Source organism: Xiphophorus hellerii, chromosome 13 (genome assembly GCF_003331165.1).
Source record: "Xiphophorus hellerii strain 12219 chromosome 13, Xiphophorus_hellerii-4.1, whole genome shotgun sequence".
NCBI classification, from domain to species: domain Eukaryota; kingdom Metazoa; phylum Chordata; class Actinopteri; order Cyprinodontiformes; family Poeciliidae; genus Xiphophorus; species Xiphophorus hellerii.
The window spans coordinates 21,240,546-21,259,230 of NC_045684.1; the positions used below are offsets into that span (position 1 = coordinate 21,240,546).

Genomic DNA, 18,685 nt, shown 5'->3' on the forward strand with positions numbered 1-18,685 from the left:
CAAGATTAAAAGAATCAATAGGATTAAAAACAAACTTTTAACATGGACATTTTGGGACAATACACAGGAATATTAGCATTCAGCTTGAATTACTCGGATTATTTTGTCTAGTTTGTAAAATCACAATAAAATACTTTTATTACTGCTTGTTAGTTGGCAAACTGGAAAGATTCAAGGAGTGTGAATACTTTTGCAAGTCACTTTATCTTAAAACGCTGACATGTAAAAGCTACATGTCTTGCACAACTCAAGCATACAGAATCGGTGAAACAGATTATTACAGAACTTCAGTGTCTGCACATGTTGGGAGCGGAAAGAAAAAAAACTGCCTGCTCACCCGATTAAGCCGGAGGAACACTGCTATTGTTTCAAGGCAGAGTTGTCAGTGACTATGATCCCCCCACTTCCCATCCCGCCCCGTCTCCCTCTCTCCTCACTCTTGCACCTTGTCGCCGTCTTCTCATTTCCACACCACAGAGGGGGGAAAAAGGGATTGGAGCATTTCATTTGCCAGGGGTGAAAAGAATTCATTGATTGTAAGCAGCGCTGGTTTCTGGCATAGCGAAGACGGATGAGATCGGGGGGCTCTCGGGCGAGGAGGGGATGGAGACAGGCAGAGATGGCAAAGGGGAACCGATACAAGCACGGCAGCAGCACAATCGCGTCAGCCGTAGCCTCCCAGGAATAAAGTTGGGCTTAACTGCAGCATTACCCACACGCCTGCATTACAAAATGTTCCTTCGCCAGCATTTAGCATGCAAATTGGCTTCCAGATTATGCCTTTTGTATTCATTTTACAAACTGTCAGGCTATGATGTGGGAAGAATGATAATCAGGCAGATATTGCCCCCTAGCGCTTCACTGACAATCATCACACACTCAAAGAGAGGGTTTGCGGGGTGAGGCGGGGTATTGTGCTCTGCTGCAGAGCGGCGAGTTGCGTGAGCGTGCCAAATGAGGAGACAGACTGGAACAGAGGGAGCAAATAACTCAAAATGAGTTACAAGTGAATATTTTGGGGTTGCTGCAGTGGAGAAGAAGAAGTGGGGGTGGGGGTTATGAAAATAGATCTAGAGAAAACAAAATAGAAGCTGCAGGGAGCTTACTGCAGAACGGAATTAGAGAGCCGATGCGGTTGTGTTTTCCAGTCAGGTGAATTCGTTTAGCCAAAACAAAAAACATTCATGTAGACAGTTTGCAAATTAAAAGCAAAACCACGCAACGTGCAATACAGCTTACCTCCTAAGCATTCATGTTATGACACGGTGTCCTGATGCAGAGCTGCGTTTTGCTGTGTAAGGAAGAAGTAACAGTGTTTGGATTTGTAGCTACTTGTGACAGCACTTATAGTAAAACAAATATATATATACGACATAGCATTGTAGTTGTGGTTTTGCTTTACATATACCTTTATAAGGTGTCAGTTGGTTAGGCTTTGACACAAAACATGCAACAATTTTGTAAAAGCCACTGTAATTGTTGTGGTAATTTTAAAATTCCGTCTTGTAGTTCGCTAAATTTCTACAGCAAACGACTGACAAGCAGCCCTCCAGTCAGTGATTCATAAATCTTTTATCGATGATGTAGTTGTAACATTATTGGGTCGCCTATTAATAAATTTGAAGCTAGCTATGTGTGTTGTTTTTTTTTATTTTCTTTTACTGGAGTACCAAAATTATTTTTATGTGGTAAATTTAAGAAAAAAAGAGGATCTATGATTTTGACAGTATTGCCTGTCAAAATCATAGACAGTCAATAATGATTTTGTTTTGTTTGAATTGTGTCAAACAAGACAAAAGTTTGACACAATTAGCCTTGTGTCAAACTTTATTAGCTATGTTTCTAACAGCAGTTTGTTGGAAATTTAGCCCATTACCTATTCTAAATATATATTTTTTATTTTAATCAATTATTAAAACATTAAGACAAGTCACTATTGAATATGTTTGAACTGCGGTCAGCGATAGCTATGACACTTGGTAATATTTGGGAATTTGTTTTCTAGGACCGGAATTCTCAACCTTATGGGTTGTAATTTTTGGGATGCTCCTCACATATAGGCAAAGATATAAAACAAATTCTAATCATTTCCTCACAACCAAGCGCTTTGCATAGTTCCAGTATAAGGCAGACCCAGAAAAAAAAAAACGAGCCAGGACCATATCGTAGCTCTCTCCTTTGCAGACTTTGACGGACAATGATGCATGTCTTTTGGACAGCTGTGCACCTCCACCAAGGGAACCTGTAAGAGCATAAATATTTGATGAGGTGAAAAAGATACAATGAGGAATCCCCGTGACTCTCCATGTTGGTTTCAGCGCTCCTGGTCCCTTTGGGGAAAGGGTCACAGTAAATCAATATGAGGTTCTACTGAGTCATCATCCGTATCCTTTAATGACCCATTCAGGGAACTACGGCTGCCACAGCAGTAAATGTTTTAGTTCTTTTGAGACTGTTAAATTCTCTTGATAAAACTATGTTAAAACCCCAAAATGCTTTTTTTTTTTAAAGGAATATACCACACTCCTTATCTCCTCCTCTTTGAATTTGTTTCCTGTCAACAGTTCCACTTATCCCTGTGCCTTTCTCCATTTGTTGAAATGAAATATCAATCGTATAGCCCTTATCTCATTCATGGTGTTGCCCCTAATTGTGTTCAGTGCTTAAACAATGGATTATGTTGCACAGCAATCTAAGGTCCCAAGCATTGAAGATATTCATGCTTTTACTAGGTGAAAGCAACAAATTAAGTAGGAGAGCATGAAAGATGCACTTTATGTTTTTTTCAAGCAAATGAATTGTCGCAACATGGTAGAGCTTTTAGAGATTTTAGTCTTGCAGTCACTGAATGCAAACGTAGTGAATCTCATGATCTTCTCTTGAGAATTGGCATTTGACTGACAAGAAACCTCACTGATCTTAATGACTTTCTTCAGTACTTAAGAAAAAAATGTTGATATTGATATTGATCGTCCTTTTCACTGTAGGTGGCCTGGTACGGTAAGTAAAGAAGCTCAGCATTTCAAGCAGAATAACGTCACAGCACCCCTGTAGGTCGGATACATACAGTACGCACAATGAGGGAACTAAACTATAAAACAAACAAAAAAAGCCATTGTGAAAAAAATTCACTGTAAATTATTATAGGTCATTATGTCATTATTAAAATACAATTGTGTTGCACTATAGATCTCAGTTGAGAATTTTTTGTGTTATAAATTATGATGAGAAGCATAATACTGTTCATAGTGAATTACATTGATAAAAACACATGTAAAATTCTAATGTATTCGAATTAATGAACAAACCAACATTCTTGGCTGATTTAGCAGAATTACACAATGGCTTCAAGAAAATACCAGGTTGTAACATACAAAGGGAATGCATTTCTTTTAACAGATGTTTTTTGGGGAACCACATCTGCTTGTAAATTGTTTGTAACAACACAACTGTTGTTTTACAGTGAAGTGATCATACCACTGGTTGGCCAAAGAACAATAGCTTGTTTGGGTTTACAATTCACCATTTCAAGATTCTGACCACATTGTGGAAGCAACATTTTTCTTCTATAATTCCAGTGTAATTACCCTGTGAGAGCGCTTGGCTACAGACAATGCAGACTATGAGTAACATGTACACATTAAGAAATATTGGATTACTGGATTACCTTCCATTCCAGTTTTGCTTCGCAGCTTCTCTGCTTTTGGTTCTGTAAGTTGGCAATAATTTAAAAGGTAAAGATTAATTCTGAAAGTTGTCTAAACTTTTTGCCACAACCTCCGTTGCTGTATTATTTTCAAAACGCAACTATGATCTAAAACATCATAGTAGCGTTGTTTTAGGAGGGCCCAGACGGGAGTTTTTACAGTGCATCTTTCCCACATTCAAGCCATAATAAGATTTTTTATTTTTATTTTTTCCCCTAACATTGCTCCTTTCCCCTTCTCATCCTTCTCTGTCAGGACAAGTCCAACCCCGAGGACCAAAGCTCCTGGGACAGCTTCAAGACCATGACCCCCGAGCTGTCTATCGTGCCTGGGGAGCAGAAAGACCGTCTGGAATTGCACAATAAGAACTGGGACTCGTCCTCAGCGAACACACCGGACTCGTCCGAGGGAGACTTCCAGACTGAAGTCTGAAGAAGACATGCGAGACATCCATGCTCACCTTAATCACAGACCTGAGATAATGTTGAGATACAGACACGCACACGCATACACACACGCAGACACAGGACTCCCGAAAAGATTTACATAGGTACGATCTCCTGCAAAGGATCTCAGATATTCTGCTCCCTGCCTCATGCAATGTGCTTTGTTGGATCCCATACTGTATTTGTTTACAGCTGAAGAGGACGTACATTCAAAAGGAAGACTGTTCTTCGCTCTATTTTCGCAAAGACTATCGGTGGGGGTGGGGGTGGGGGGGACAGAACAGGGGCTGGAAAGATCTGTGACTAAAGACGATTTTTAAAAGAACTCAAAAAGGATGAAAAACATAATTTCTGAGAAAAAAAAAAGGTCTTGATTTTATTCTGAAGATAAAAGAAAATGTCTTACAAGTGTTTGATGACTTAGGGAGGGTGGTTTGGGGTGGGAGAGAAAAATAAGAATATTTCTGCACTCTTATTCTTTTTTTTTATATATATATATATTGCAAGGGGGGATATTTCACCTTAGTCCCTCCCCCCAAGGCAATTTACGTTTATTATTTTTTTCTTATTCTTTCAAATGGAAGATGAAAGTATTCAGTCACTCTGTCTATCCTATGTGTTTGCTTTCTTTTTGTCACAGCAAGAGTGGATAGGGAATGAGGGGGCAGAGATGGAGCTGCTCACTGATTATGTGCCATTCTCTTTACATGTCTTCAGGTTCTGGTTCTTCTAGTCTCACTTTTTTTTTTTCTCCCGTCACATCCTCTCCCTTAACGTTCCGATCTTTAATTTTGCGTCTTTTCTATTGTTCACTGAAATAATACGTCATTCCCCTTAGTCCGGGCACGAAAAAAAAAAACCCCAACTGAAACAAATGACAACCAGTTGATTTTTAGTTTCATGTTTTATTAATTTATGCTTCATCTGCTCAAGCTGCTTAGTGTGTTTCTTTTTTTCTTTTTTTTTTGGTTTCCATGTATGAAGTGATTCAAAAGTCACATAAAACTTTAAATGCCTTCTTACGACAGAGCACATGAATATGAGGCTACATTTCAAGAGTGTCTGGAAGACAAAAAAAAAAAAAGGACACAGTGGTCTTAAAGATTGTAGCATCTTCTTTGTTCCTTCCAAAGTTTAAAAGTTGCATGGTTTGATGGGTTGTGAGTGGCTCTTGGTCAGTTGCCCCTTTGCCATTTTATCTACCTTCCGTACCAATGCATTTCTGTTTTATCCCTTTCTATTTCCATATGAGCAAACCATTCCTTACCAATGTATTCTGCCATGGCATTTCTTTTATTTTTTATAGTGAAGTATTTTCATGAATTATGTAAATGAATGTTTATTCAATCAACAAAAAAAACATCCTTTATAATTTTATCTAACTATATATTGTCCTGAAAATTATTACACTGTATTTCCATAAAAAAAACAAAAAAAACAATCCATAATTAATGTTGTTCTGACCTTTGTTATGTTTCGGACAGTTGATTCCTAAAATGACTATTTTAAAGTTTAAGCTAAATTAACTCTAAAGTGAGCTGGTAGTCATTAGTTACCGGAGTCACTGCACCACGTTTCCGTATGGTGGCCACTTCATAGATTACAGACACTAACGAGAAATCGTTGGTTGTTGTAGCAGAGACAACACATCTGAATGGACGCATGGTCGTCGTAACACCTGTCGCGGTACAAGGTAAAATTTTCTACCTGGAAAAACTCAGGTTAACTGCAGAATGGCAAAGGGTCAAATTGACCAGCAACTGTCATGAGTCACTCTGATGCCAGATTACAAATTTGCCATGGGTGAGACTTTAGCTAACGTGGGTGCCGTTTAGTTAGAATGCCTCTTCTTACAAAGTTACAAACACATATTTGCATCCCTATAGATTTTTCTCCTTTTATTAGCTTTTTTATGTCACACTTAAACGTTTCAGATTCATGCAACACATTTTAAAAATCAAAGATTCTGACATTTGATAAAATGCTGTTCTCAAAGTGTCCAGTCCAAATGGGACCCATGATAGCTAAAGTCCGGTATTTGGTCTTTTTTTTTTAAATTATTGCTATTTTTTCTTTCCAAGATACTAAAGAAAATTTTGATAGCTTCGTCAGTTGAAAGTGAGTGAGACAATTGGGAAAACAAAAACAAGGACAAAACGGTAAAAAAGATTGTAGCATCCTCTTTGTTCCGTCTCCCGGTTTGAAGGTTGCCTGGTTGGATCCATCATGAGTCACTGCGACACCAGAAACAAGAACAAAAAGATGGCTGATGGGGTCCATGTTGACTAAACACACATTAGCAGCCAATATTCTGTTTCCAAGTTTTAGTAATAATTTGATAAACAAGAAATTGCCTTTTGCTGAAGAGCCTAAAAAACCCCTCGCTTTTGCTTTAGCGTGCTATCTCTACCTCTTTCATATTGCCTGCTCCGAACTCAGAAACATGAAATCTTAATGCTAGAAGCAGCAAGGCCAAATGTATAATTCCTCGTTTCCATGGATCCCAAACTGTGTGTTTATATCTCTGGGCGAGCACAGCCACTGCAAAAAAAAAAAAAAAAAAGAGAGCACAAAATGGACATTTCAGAACGAAGGGGAGCTAAAAAATTACGGTTCCTTTAAACACCCTCGCTGCAGTTGTTACAACAGGCGACAGCAGTTTCCCCGTTATTGCTACATTAGTTCGTGAGAGAAAGTGTCCGAGTCGGGGGTGATGATTCCTCTGTCGACGTTCACAGCGGCAGTTGTTGTTGTAAAAGTTTGGAGGAAGAACTGATTTGTAATTTATGAAAAAGCTTGAAGAAAGTGCAAGGGCGGTGCAGATTCCAAGATGGATTTCAAAAATAACACTGTTAAAAAGAGGCTCGAAACAGGCAGAGATGAAGACGAAGGGGAGTGCTCAAAACAGTAATTATCTGGGGAAGACGATTTGTCCTGACATTTTCCAATGCAGCCCTCGAACCATCTGTTTAAGGTTCCCTAATGTGGCGGTACAGCAGCGTGGCGCAGATGGCGAGACAAGAGTGGCGCCCTTCTAACCTTTCAAGCTAATCAGCTGATAGGCAAACCTACAGCTCCACCTCTCTCAGAGGAGGAAGGCAGGTTTGATCCCAGGTTGCCAAGGTAAGGTCACTTTCACCTGACCTCCTGCAAGGCTCAGGAACCAGATCCACCGAACAAAGCGTCCGTCTGGCAGCTTCGTGGCCTCACCCTGTAGCTGTTACTCCACGGCGTTTCTCCATTTTTCTTCCATCTCTCAAACTGATCTAATTAAAAAAGAAAAGGGGGGAAGGATATAAAGTCTTGTTCCCATGGTAATGCAATTTACAGGAAGGAAGACGCAATCAGGTTTGCTTTCAACAGTGTAAATGATTTCCTTTCCATCAGTCATATCTTTCATCTTGTAGTATATGGGGAACTCTAGGCTCAATGATGGCTGGTATTAAGATTTTATGGTTCAGAAGAGTAAAACGAGATATTGCTTGACCAATTGAAAAGTCTGTCATGCATTCTTCTATTAATCTTTTTTGTTTGTTTTTTTTTTATATAATAAAATGTGCTGTAATGTTTATTATAACACTAGGTGGACACTGTATGTTAACTTTTAAAGTCACTTTTCCTTTTCTCTAGAAAGCTTTTTTTCCAACTCGACTGTTTTTGGAGAACGAGACGGACAAGAAGGCAGATTTTCAAACTGGAATCCAAGTAGAGTTGATTCAAAAATCTTCACAGCTCACCTTTCTACCTGTCATACCTGCAAGCCTTTGAAGCTTCTCCAAACATCCGACATTCCAGCTGATTTTATTACTGACAAACCCTCACTTTCTCCTTCATTTTTGTTCTTTTTATACATAAGATTGTACAAAGTAGTCCTCTAATGTTTTCATAGTGTCTTTTTTTATATGAAAATAAATTTTCAAACTGATTACGGGTGTTTCACATGTGCTGCTACAAGGGCATCTGGTGAGAAATACTCTCTCTCTCGATTTCAAATGTGTTCGCAATACCCATGTTTTCGTAATATCACTCACGGAGTCTGGCATGACAAACGCTGTTACCCAGAGGCACTGAAGCTTAACCGTAACCAATCAGAGCACCCGCTGGTCTGTCTAAAAATGTTAGAGTAACAGCTCTGTGGGTTTGAAGTTCTGTTGCTGTGAAATAACCAAACGGGGGCGAATGTCAAGTCCGACTGGATATTGTGTGAAAAATGTATAAACATTGAGCAATGTTTGTGCTAATGCCTAATATCTTAAGGTGGACTCTTCTGAAAAAAGGTGGGTTTTTTTATTTTTTATTTTAGCAGGAGAATAGAGCCTGTCTTAGACCGGCTCTATTCGTCCACCAAGCGGTACCGGACAAGAGAGGAAGAGAGGACACGACATTGCACATTTCTCAGACTCCTCCACATTGACCCTCAAAGGGACTCGTGGGTAATTAAGTGTGGATGAGTCTGCCTGTGGACCGGCTATCAGTCACCCTGGAGAAAGGCCACCAAGTGGAACCTTCTCAAAGGAGTAAGAGGGGATGAAGGTGGGATCAGCAGAGATGGAAAACGGAGAACGTAGCCCCGAGGATAAAATGCTGAAAGACAAAGTAAAAGCACAAAGGGCGTTTTATAATTACCCCTGGCAGAGTGATTTTCAGTGATAAAAGTGCATTCGAGTTATTTTTCCCCACCGGTTTCAGAGTAATTAAGTTGAAGTACTTGTGGAACTTAAAGAATGACCATGCTGACAAACGGTACATAAAAAATAAAACAAAGTGAAAAAGGGACAGCTGAGGGGGAGATACTACCGATTTCAACCCTTTTGAGGGTACGTCCTCTACAAATGTCCTGTCAAGGATTTCTTTTGGGTTTCACATTTACAAGATGAACTCAACCCATTATTGCATCTGACTGACCCTGCTGGGAGGCTGCATGTGTAAAGTGCTTTAGTGCCCCAATGAGCAATTCCGGAAAGTTTATTATAGCTGAGGCAAGCAAAAAACAACAAAAAAAGGCAATGCAAAGAGTTCTGGTTTGGGTGGTGATACAGCAAGACACATTGGGCTTTCATCTCAGGTGAAACTTGCAATCCAGTCTTTTTATGCGTTTCTGCTGCAGTCTGTGTAAAACGGTGCACGACAGGTTTGCCAGAATAGTGACGTGATTGTAAAAGTTCACTCCGCTCAACGTAGAAAGCAAAGAAATTCTTAAATAACACAAGCAATCAAAGAGTGTACTTTAACACTCACATTTAATGGATTACAGTGCCCTCCACAGTCTGATGAAGGTCATATTTTATTGTGCATGTAATCTCACACTAAATTTTTTTTTTTAAATCCCAACATTAATTTGAGTATATTTATGTAACTGTCACGTCAACCAATACTACATGAATGCCAGCTGGCTGTTTTGAGTGTCGAGGTTCATTCATGTCTTGAAACTGTCACTTTTGATTCACTCTCATTGGGATCAAAGATGCAATATTCAAATTGTTCTGTACATCATTTCGGCTTTGATACCACTGTTTCTTCGGTTTGTTGCTTATATTTTTCATGTTTAAGGACCAACTCTCTACAAATGAATTTTTAGTTCCCCTAGTGGACAAACAATTACAAGCTACAAATGAGAAAGTAGGTCAAGACATCAAGTTCAACCGAAGACTCAAGCATCCTGCATACTGGGGTAAGTAAAAGCTCAATATGGTTCCATGTAATTTTGTTGGATCATTGAGTAGCAATTGTGTACTGCATATACTGTAACAGTGGCAGACATTTAGAGCATACATAATATGAGGACTGTGTTGCTCATGCAACTGATTTAATTTGAAGCTGCCAAAAAATAATATGGCGGTCTGGACTATATGATCAAATTGATGAACATGTTGCCAAATGTAAAGAAATTCAATGCGGGAGCTTAATTTTACCGGGCAGCAAATCTCCCTGTACTACTGAAACACAAGACAGAGATGGCACAGTGTGGCAGGAATAAAAGCTTTTAGGCAACAAGCATTATTTGGCACAAAGCAAAAGATGAAGTTGTGGAAAGAGTACACAGCGTAATTTATTATCACTGATTATTGGAAAACCCCAGTAGAAAATGAAAATGTGTCATGTACTGATTCAGCTTTTTTATCGAGAGAACTCAGAGACCAGACATAGCTTTAGAAGTTTTATTGGGATGTTTCCGATGTCTGGGAAAGGAGGAAAATGGCTTAGAAATAAAACTTAATAGGTGGCAATAATTTTTGTAAATATATACTGTTAACCTATCTTGCTTCTTTTTTTTTTTTTTGTAGGTGAACGTTGCTCTGAGGGGAAAACAGTTTCGACCAGCATGGGACCGAGGTGTTCGCCGTGATCCAGGCGGTGAAGATTCAGTTGAACAGGAGAGAGCCTGAGGGCTTAAGGTTGATGGAGTTGTGTTTGATGACCCTGGAAACAGATCCAGGAGGGATGGATGGATGAACTATTTTCAAGTATATTATGATTTCATTACAAAATAATACACTTTCATCACAATCCCCTCTTCTGATAAGAATATGTAGCATTTTGTTTTAATTACATCACATTTTATGTATTCCCTTATGTTTTTTTTCAGCAGAGTCGTCCACAGCGGGGCTGCCCGATGGTTCCTTTGGACTTTTTCTTATCAGAAAACTTTTGCATTTCTTGCTAGCTATGCTAGTTTGAGGAGTAAAGCAGCTTGATGAATTTCACTGGCAACCATTCATAAAAAAAAGTTGTTCAGTTTGTTGCTAGTTTGTTTCTTAATTACAAGTAGAAAAATATAATGTTAAGTTTATAACAATGGATGGACAGACGGGCGGACGCATAAATAGCAAAAAAAAAAACAACTCAGAAAAGATCTAATGACTGACTTAAGTGGTGGGTGACCATCTGAATGATTGTCAGAATTCCAAAAATATTAATAGGTAGATGAGATGATGGTAGTCAGGAGTGACTGCAGCACTCAGTCAGAGGTCATGACCCCAGTTACTCGTCCATCAGATTCTGGAGTAAAGACACAAGCACACGTAGCACAAACGTACTCCACCCAAACCTGCAAGGTCAAATCAATACAGAAACAGGCGAGTCAGACTTGAAATCTAACTTTTTCCATTACCATCTCAATCTATAGATCTAAATCCTTTAAAACAAGACTACGTGATGTTCTGTTGTCTAAAAGGGCCATACTTGGTGTAAACAGTAGACACTATGTACTGCACTGGTCATTTCTTTATTAAAAAAAAAAATTAGTTTGCTCGCACTGAATAAATGTACGGAAAAAAGTTACATTTAGTGTGACACAAAACTATTATAAGATACATTTCTTTTAAGGGTTTTTCACACCTTTTCCAGAAATATTACTAAATACGGAGGGGGCTATGTGTACCTATAGCACAAGATTTCTGACCGCACCATAAGGAGATTTGGGATACTCAAGCTTTTGCTGTTAACATAACGCGCCACTGCCATGTCTTGAGAGACAGAGATTCTTAAAGTTAATTAGGTCTGGATAACAGAATTTTGATAACTTGATGCTGTCCCAATTGCAATTCCCCAGACAATCCCTAGTGACTCCAGTGTGATTTTGGCTGCTTAAGAAGTTCTGTGAGTTCTTTTTTGGCTCATCAAACATCTAAAGTACCCATGCAGTCTGGATCATTTGCAGAGACTTCATAAAGCTGCCAGGGAACCATTTGAATCGTTAATTCAACAGACAACCAGGGTGTGGGTGTTATGATTTTGACACTTTCTTCATTAACCCAACTTTACCCTTGGAGGTTTGGAACAACCAGCCAACTAGAGCTACAAGAAAAAAATTGCCAAAAATCCTTCTTGTTTCAAGTGCCTGCCAGAATTATAGATAATTGTAAAAGTTGTGGAAAAACTAAGCACCTACAATGCCAAATATCAAATATGCGTATTTTTATTTCACTCTATGCCCATTTCGTGATCCAAAGCTTCAAATGTTTCGAATTTCCAAAGGTAAACTGTTTGTGTTGATGACTGAACAAAGCAGCAATATATCAAATTCATACAGGCTTTTTAAAGCATGTCTAGAAATTGTCAGATTAAAGTTATTACAGCATTTCACTGACGAAGAACACAAATCAGAGGCAATAAAGTCCATGCACATGCAAGTTGTAACTCAAAGTCACAACTTTTTAGTATGTAACAATAACACAAACTCCCCTTCAGACAGTTGTTTTTAAATTTTACTTCTAAAAAAATAGTGTGACATGATATGAGCAATAGCACACAGTAGGGAGTTTATGTTTACATTGGGGTTTTGCAGTCTCATGTACTGAATGGTAGACTGATCCTGCTCAAGAAAATAAACCTTCTGATGTTTTAAACATTTTGTCTTGTCACAACGTCATTTTAGAGTTTTCTATATCAGCACAAAGTAATTCACAATTGTGGTTATACACAATATTATTAACAAATATCTTTTAAAAAGTAGGATGGAAGTCCTTCTATCTCCGTCCGCAAGTCAATACTTTGAGGTGTCAAATTAAAAACAAACAAAAAAAACAAAATGGATTAAAGAGGTAGCCAAAGTAATATTTCATTTCATACACTGGTTAAAAATATTATTAATCCTCCATCTTCTTTTCTGATGTTCAACCAACTAGTTTTGCCGCTACTGCTATACATCATATTGCTGAATGCTTTGCCAGGAGTTCAGCTTTGGGTCCGGATTTTTCAGCTCTGACGTTGCTGCCAGCGTCCTCCTTTGAAACAGCATTTCACCAGCGGCTGTTAAATGCCTGTGCTTTCTCCCATCCAAATTCCGGCCCAGCTAATTCACTGAATGTTTCCATCTCCAATCGTACAGACCGGGATGAAGCATAAGTGGTCTTTTAACCATGTGAGGATGATTTATTCAGAGGTGAGGTAAAGGACTCATTGAAGGTCCTTTTGGCCCCATCAGGCCCCATCCACAAAGCACTCTGCACATATCTTGGCAACCTACATTTAACGGGAACGGATTGCGTTATCAAGCATCCAAGGACTTCTTGAAACCACCGCATAAATTAAGTGGTGGACCTGGGTTAGCGCGATCCTCGGTTACATGTTGAAGCCCTAGAAATAAATTGCCTGGGAAAAAAATGCTAGTTGTTCAACATCGGTATAGAGCTTCTATCTGTCACACTGAAAGGCATGGAAACCAGGAAAAGTACATTGGAGGCTGTCCAGTAGGAGGCTGTAATTCATGATGCCGTTTCTTGGAGGACAGTGTTTAGAAACCCTGCTGACAGAATCAACAAAGCAGGAGGCCATGATGTGCCCACACACACACACACACACCTACCACCCTTTTGGTGACAGGGGTAATGAGACAGCCAGACTGTCCTCTCAAAGTCCAGCTGTCTAAATTGCAGTCGGTCATGATGTGTCCAAATGAGGCTGGCCAACACCATTTCTTTACATCAGCATTGTGTTCTCTGGTGCTCTATTGCTATCCAGGGCAATGCTACTCTCTTAAGATTATCTATGGTAAAAAAAACAACAAAAAAAACAACTAATTTGAGCAAAATCATTCACATTTTTTACTCTGAAATATTGACTTGGTGAGAAAACTCAAGTCATCCTTGCATTATTCTTCTTTTTTAACCGTGAGACAAGTGCGGATGCAGAGTAGTATTTATGCGGAATGGACTACAATTTTGATGTACCAATTTTGCTAGGGCAAGTGGGCAATTTGAACAGACTGCAATACATTTTGATAATGTGAATGTTTAGATTCACTCTAAAGTGATGCGGAAGGTTTTAATGCACACCTACGGATTGTATAGTACAATTGCAAGGACGTGAAGCAAATATCCTGTTTCTAAAAATAAATAATAATCGGTATAGAATTCCTGTTTCTAAAAATAAATAATAATCTCTCTCCTTTCCTCTCTCTGTTTGGCAGGACAGATGCTTGCACATGTTGGACCTAAGGTCAATGTTAAAGAGAGCAGATGACCTAACTCTCAGGTTTTGGACTGTGAGGGGAAGCTGGAGCACCCGGTGCAATTCCAGGCATACAGAGTGAGAATATGCAAAATGAACCCAGATTGGGATTTTAGCTCAGAAACCCCTTGCTGCAAGAATATATGTATTCTGAATATAAAACAGACACAGTACTTTAATTTGCTTTTGAGATAATTGCTTATCATAGCTCACCCTATCTCTTCCAGTGCAATTAGGTCACCGTTTGGAAAGGAAAAAAAAAAATGACATTAAGCACTTGTCTTAGAGAATCAAGCTATTTCTTTCTGCAGTTTTAGTAGAGATACACTAAGTGGGGCAACTTTAATCTCACTTTTTTTTAATTAGGCAAAACACTCCTGTAGAGAATTATTTTTCATTCGGCTGCATATTTTGAGCTAATCATCCTTTGCAAGGACTTTAAAAAGTAGATGTAAAATTATTCTCTTCAGGTTTTTTTTTTTTTTTTTTTTTTACATAGCATAAATTAACAGATGTCACCTCAAGGCATTTTACAGCACAAACTGAACAAACAATTCATATACAACACGTATATTCAGCTCGACTTATTCGTTTAGATGGATTCGGCTTCAATTGCACAGATTAGTAATTGAATCCTAGCCGTGACACAGTGCAGTCGAGTTCATTTTATGTTCTGTGTCGCAGCGAACCCAGCCGATTACATCCGAGTGACTGACTTTGCGGCGAACTGTCCTTAATGAGTCTGTGGTGACGGCGAGCAGATGTGCAAAGTCTCATTTGTTCCAATTTCACTGATGTAAAATCCACCGAGTTCTTTAGCGAGTACAGCCAAATGTGCTTTTGAAGAATTTCAAGAAAATACATCTAAAGCATAACCTGATGCATCGCTTATAGTTCTGTCAAAGGCCTGAAATCCTCTAATCACCGCACGCGCACGCATGAATGGCTTCCGTTTATAACACAGCACTAATGTGACGACAGTGTATGTTTAATTTCATGCAAAATCACGCATGTCTACCACTGGTTCAAAGCTCTTTCCCCGCCAATGTGTACATAATCGTGCACAGGGATGTCTTACTAATCCATATCCCGATCTATATTAAAACTGATGCAGACATCAACATGAAAACATCATTAGCATACAGACAAAGTAGGATCGGTTGCCTCCGTCTGTCTTCAGATTCCTTTTCATCACTCTGTTCACCAACGTAGGGCTGGATGCCTTGAAGAGTGGTGCGAGATAAAAGCGGAACGCGTTCAGATCCTCGTCTTATCTCTTAGGGTGAGGAATCATTTGATCTCTCACAAAGACCCCTGCTACGCTATGCTCCAGCTAACCTACCCGGTGCACACAGAAACTCCCAGATTTCGCCATCATAAACATCATTTCTTACCCCAACCTGAAGAGTCACGGCTGTTATGCAATGAGCACTTTGCAGAGTAATGCCTGCATGGAGCCAAGTTTCTTATTTTACTTGCGTTTATGGAAGTCGCATTAAGGTACGGTTCCATGTATTGCACAAGTTTTCGAATTTGACCTGTCACACATTTGTAATTTGCGTAATTCAATTTCTAGACTCAGCTAGTGCTAAAAAGATTCATTATTTTAAGATAAAAGAAGAATGTGAAAGTTAAAGACAGAGTTTTAATTTTCTTCCCTGTATCTCATTCCAATGCTTTCTGTGCCTAATTACAAATAATTTACATGTTTTTGTCTGTTAATTTGGGTTATTCTCGCACCACTGAGCAACAGAGATGAATCTCCGCAATTTATTTAACAAAGACCTTTCTATTTCATGAGCAATGCAACTGCTGTGATGATTATCATTCTTTAAAAATTATAGTCTTTTTTTTTTCTTTTGTTCTTTTAAAAGGGGTTGTTTTGAAGGAAAGGGGACCCCAAGCAGTGAAATAAAATTATTTACTTTTCCAATCAACCAGCTTCTGCAGCTTAATACGATCCAACACCTTGAGCAAATGTAAAACTCAGCACCGGTGTGAACATTCATTTGTACCAAAAGTGATTAATGTTGTGATTAATGCACACGATCTGTCCCTATTAGAATTACTTCCCTCTCCAGAAGAAACATGTTTCAAAGACTTCATTAATCTTTGAGAAGTTCAGAAAAGCGCATTTTGTTCGCTTCAAGTAATTGTGCTGGAAGCCCAGTTTTGCAGACAGAGTCAGCAATGTAATTTTATGCCACTAAAAATAACAGCTACCAATCATGCATGCATTATAGCCTGGTGAAGTTCAACTTCAGACAACAAGAGCATGTATGCGTAACACACACTGTCAGATTTTTTTTCGGTAACCCTTTCTTTTACAGTCTATTTAATGTTCCCAAACTAGCAACAGTGACATGTTATTCTTTTTACTTGTTAATAAAGCAGTTCTTTAGTTGCTAGTTGATAAACGGGTTAGCACAAACATCTAAAAGGAGAGTTAAATGGTAATTACTCTTTAAAATCTCAAAAGCATAAATTTTTCATTGTCTGCTCAAAGGTAATGGCAGCACTTTGCTGTTAAGCTGTTGCTAAATATCAGGTAAATTAGGGCATTTTAAACTGTAATTTGATTATAATTACCTAGTAAAGTTAGTATTCATTACAAAATAATACACTGTAATCACTTGATACAGGCTTACCAATATTCCTTGGTATGGACTGTGCTCTACAATTAGAAAACCGGTTAACAGTGGCTCTTATGTAAGTCTGTTCTCAATCACGACGGCGCGCACGCATGTATGTTTTAGTGAGTCATGCACCACTGCTTTGCCAGGACGTCTTTGGCTCAGCTTGTAAATTGCTGTGCTTCAGCATTGTTTTTGCAGGAAAAGATGACTGAAAGGATCTAATTCAAGCAAGATAATTATCGCTTACTGACTACAGTTGTTTTTGGTTAACAAAATGGTCAACAGAAAAGCAAATTTTCCACCGGACAGTGGAATAGAAATGTGGTTATCCGGTAAAGGGTAACTGTATGACTGTTTACATGCCGATGAATAATCTTATTTTTACATGATCTCAGGAAAACAAAGTGAATGAATTGCACTTAACTAAAATGATTATTAAAGGAGGGGTATGCTGTCTTAGCAACTCTGGAAAACTATGGAAATTGCGTTGACTATTTTTCAGGACAGTTGGGGGGAGGAGGGGGAAAGAAAATAGAAAAAATATAATTTCCATACATTTTTCATTTTCCAGTTTTCAAGAGGAAACAAGTTGAATAATGCTTGTCAAACTGCATTGATTTCACATTGTTTTATAATTTGAAATGACGTCTTTAACTCATGTCAGCTTTTGACTAGAGTGCATTCAAACTCAAAAATCACATGTATTTTGTCTTGTGATTTGTCTTCCTATATTTTAGAGGACAAGACATGAGTGCTATACATCCAAGATCAAGGTTGATACTTTGTGCTTAACTGCCCAGAATGTTATACAGTGACATGAAAAACATTGTGTTGCACTTGTTCATGAAAATATTGCTATTGAAAATGGCCCAGCCACACAAACACAGTCTAAAGGGACCAAGAGCTAAGCTGTGCTTCTGTGTGTAAGCATTTATTTGTTCATGCAGTCAGTTATTGCTAATATGCAACCCCAGACATATTCTTTACTCAAAGAATGTCTCAATTTGAGAAAAAAAAATGCTTTACAGGTCATAGTTAGATGTCAATATGTCATATATTTGATTGTATACATTTTTACTGATCTGTACAACATATTGTTTTTCTGCACTGCAACCCAACCTCCAAAGTTTTAACCACAACATGCTACCACATGTTGTGGTTAAAACTTTGTTTTGCTCTTACAACGGACAGGGAACATGCTGTTCATCAGTTTTACTGTGCCACAGCGAGGCCTAAATGACATTACTGATAGGATAAATATCATGTGTTTTAATTAAAATGTGTGCCATAAAATGAAGACTAAATATTCATATTTTAGATGTGTAGGTTTTCCATGGAGCAACAACCGGATATGCATTTAAACAGCCTTTTTAAATTTGTTGACTCCAATAACCTGTCATAAGCACATGTTTTACTGAGCCGCAGATGCAGGGGAGCCTCAGAGCATACTTTGCCTTTGCCTGACTTGTTAACTAAATGCGAGGATACTTTTTTATGATTGACTCTGCAACTGGACTGGTGAACAGGCAAAAAACCTACTCCTCGATCACACTGTAGCGTATCCGTCTTCTGCTGCAATCACAGAGAGATTAGTCATACTAAAAGATACTAAAAGAATTAGACTAGCTTTTCCAAAATGTTCTATTTTAGTATTTTTATAAAATGGATGAGTGAATGGATGTTTTTTCAGTCGTTGTTTCTGCTAGTCATGATCAATTTTCCACTCACAGCTAACAAAAACAGCATTTAAAATCTGAATATTACAGACCAGTGACATTTTTGATTTCACACTTTTAATAAAAAGTTTAATACCTACTTCAAAGTTTTTCAAAAGATACTTTTGATTGAATAAGCAAGTATATTCGAATTTTACAGACATGACCGTACATGAAAGCATCACTCTCCTGCGCATCTGACACAAATAGATCTCCAGCTAATGCCGATT

At 38.5% G+C, this 18,685-nt stretch overlaps 1 protein-coding gene across 12 annotated transcripts in view; it reads left to right on the forward strand.

The window, feature by feature from the left end:
- Positions 1–8,078, forward strand: part of adgrb2 (adhesion G protein-coupled receptor B2) — a 264,272-nt gene extending 256,194 nt beyond the window's left edge. For 11 of the 12 annotated variants that reach the window (XM_032580162.1, XM_032580165.1, XM_032580168.1 and 8 more), the window contains one exon: positions 3,963–8,078. In XM_032580162.1, the coding sequence (XP_032436053.1) occupies positions 3,963–4,139 (177 nt within the window). In that variant the 3' untranslated portion in view covers positions 4,140–8,078. The remainder of the gene's footprint in view (positions 1–3,962) is intronic. The other variant, XM_032580166.1, reaches the window with a different exon arrangement.
- The last annotated feature ends 10,607 nt before the right edge of the window (positions 8,079–18,685 follow it).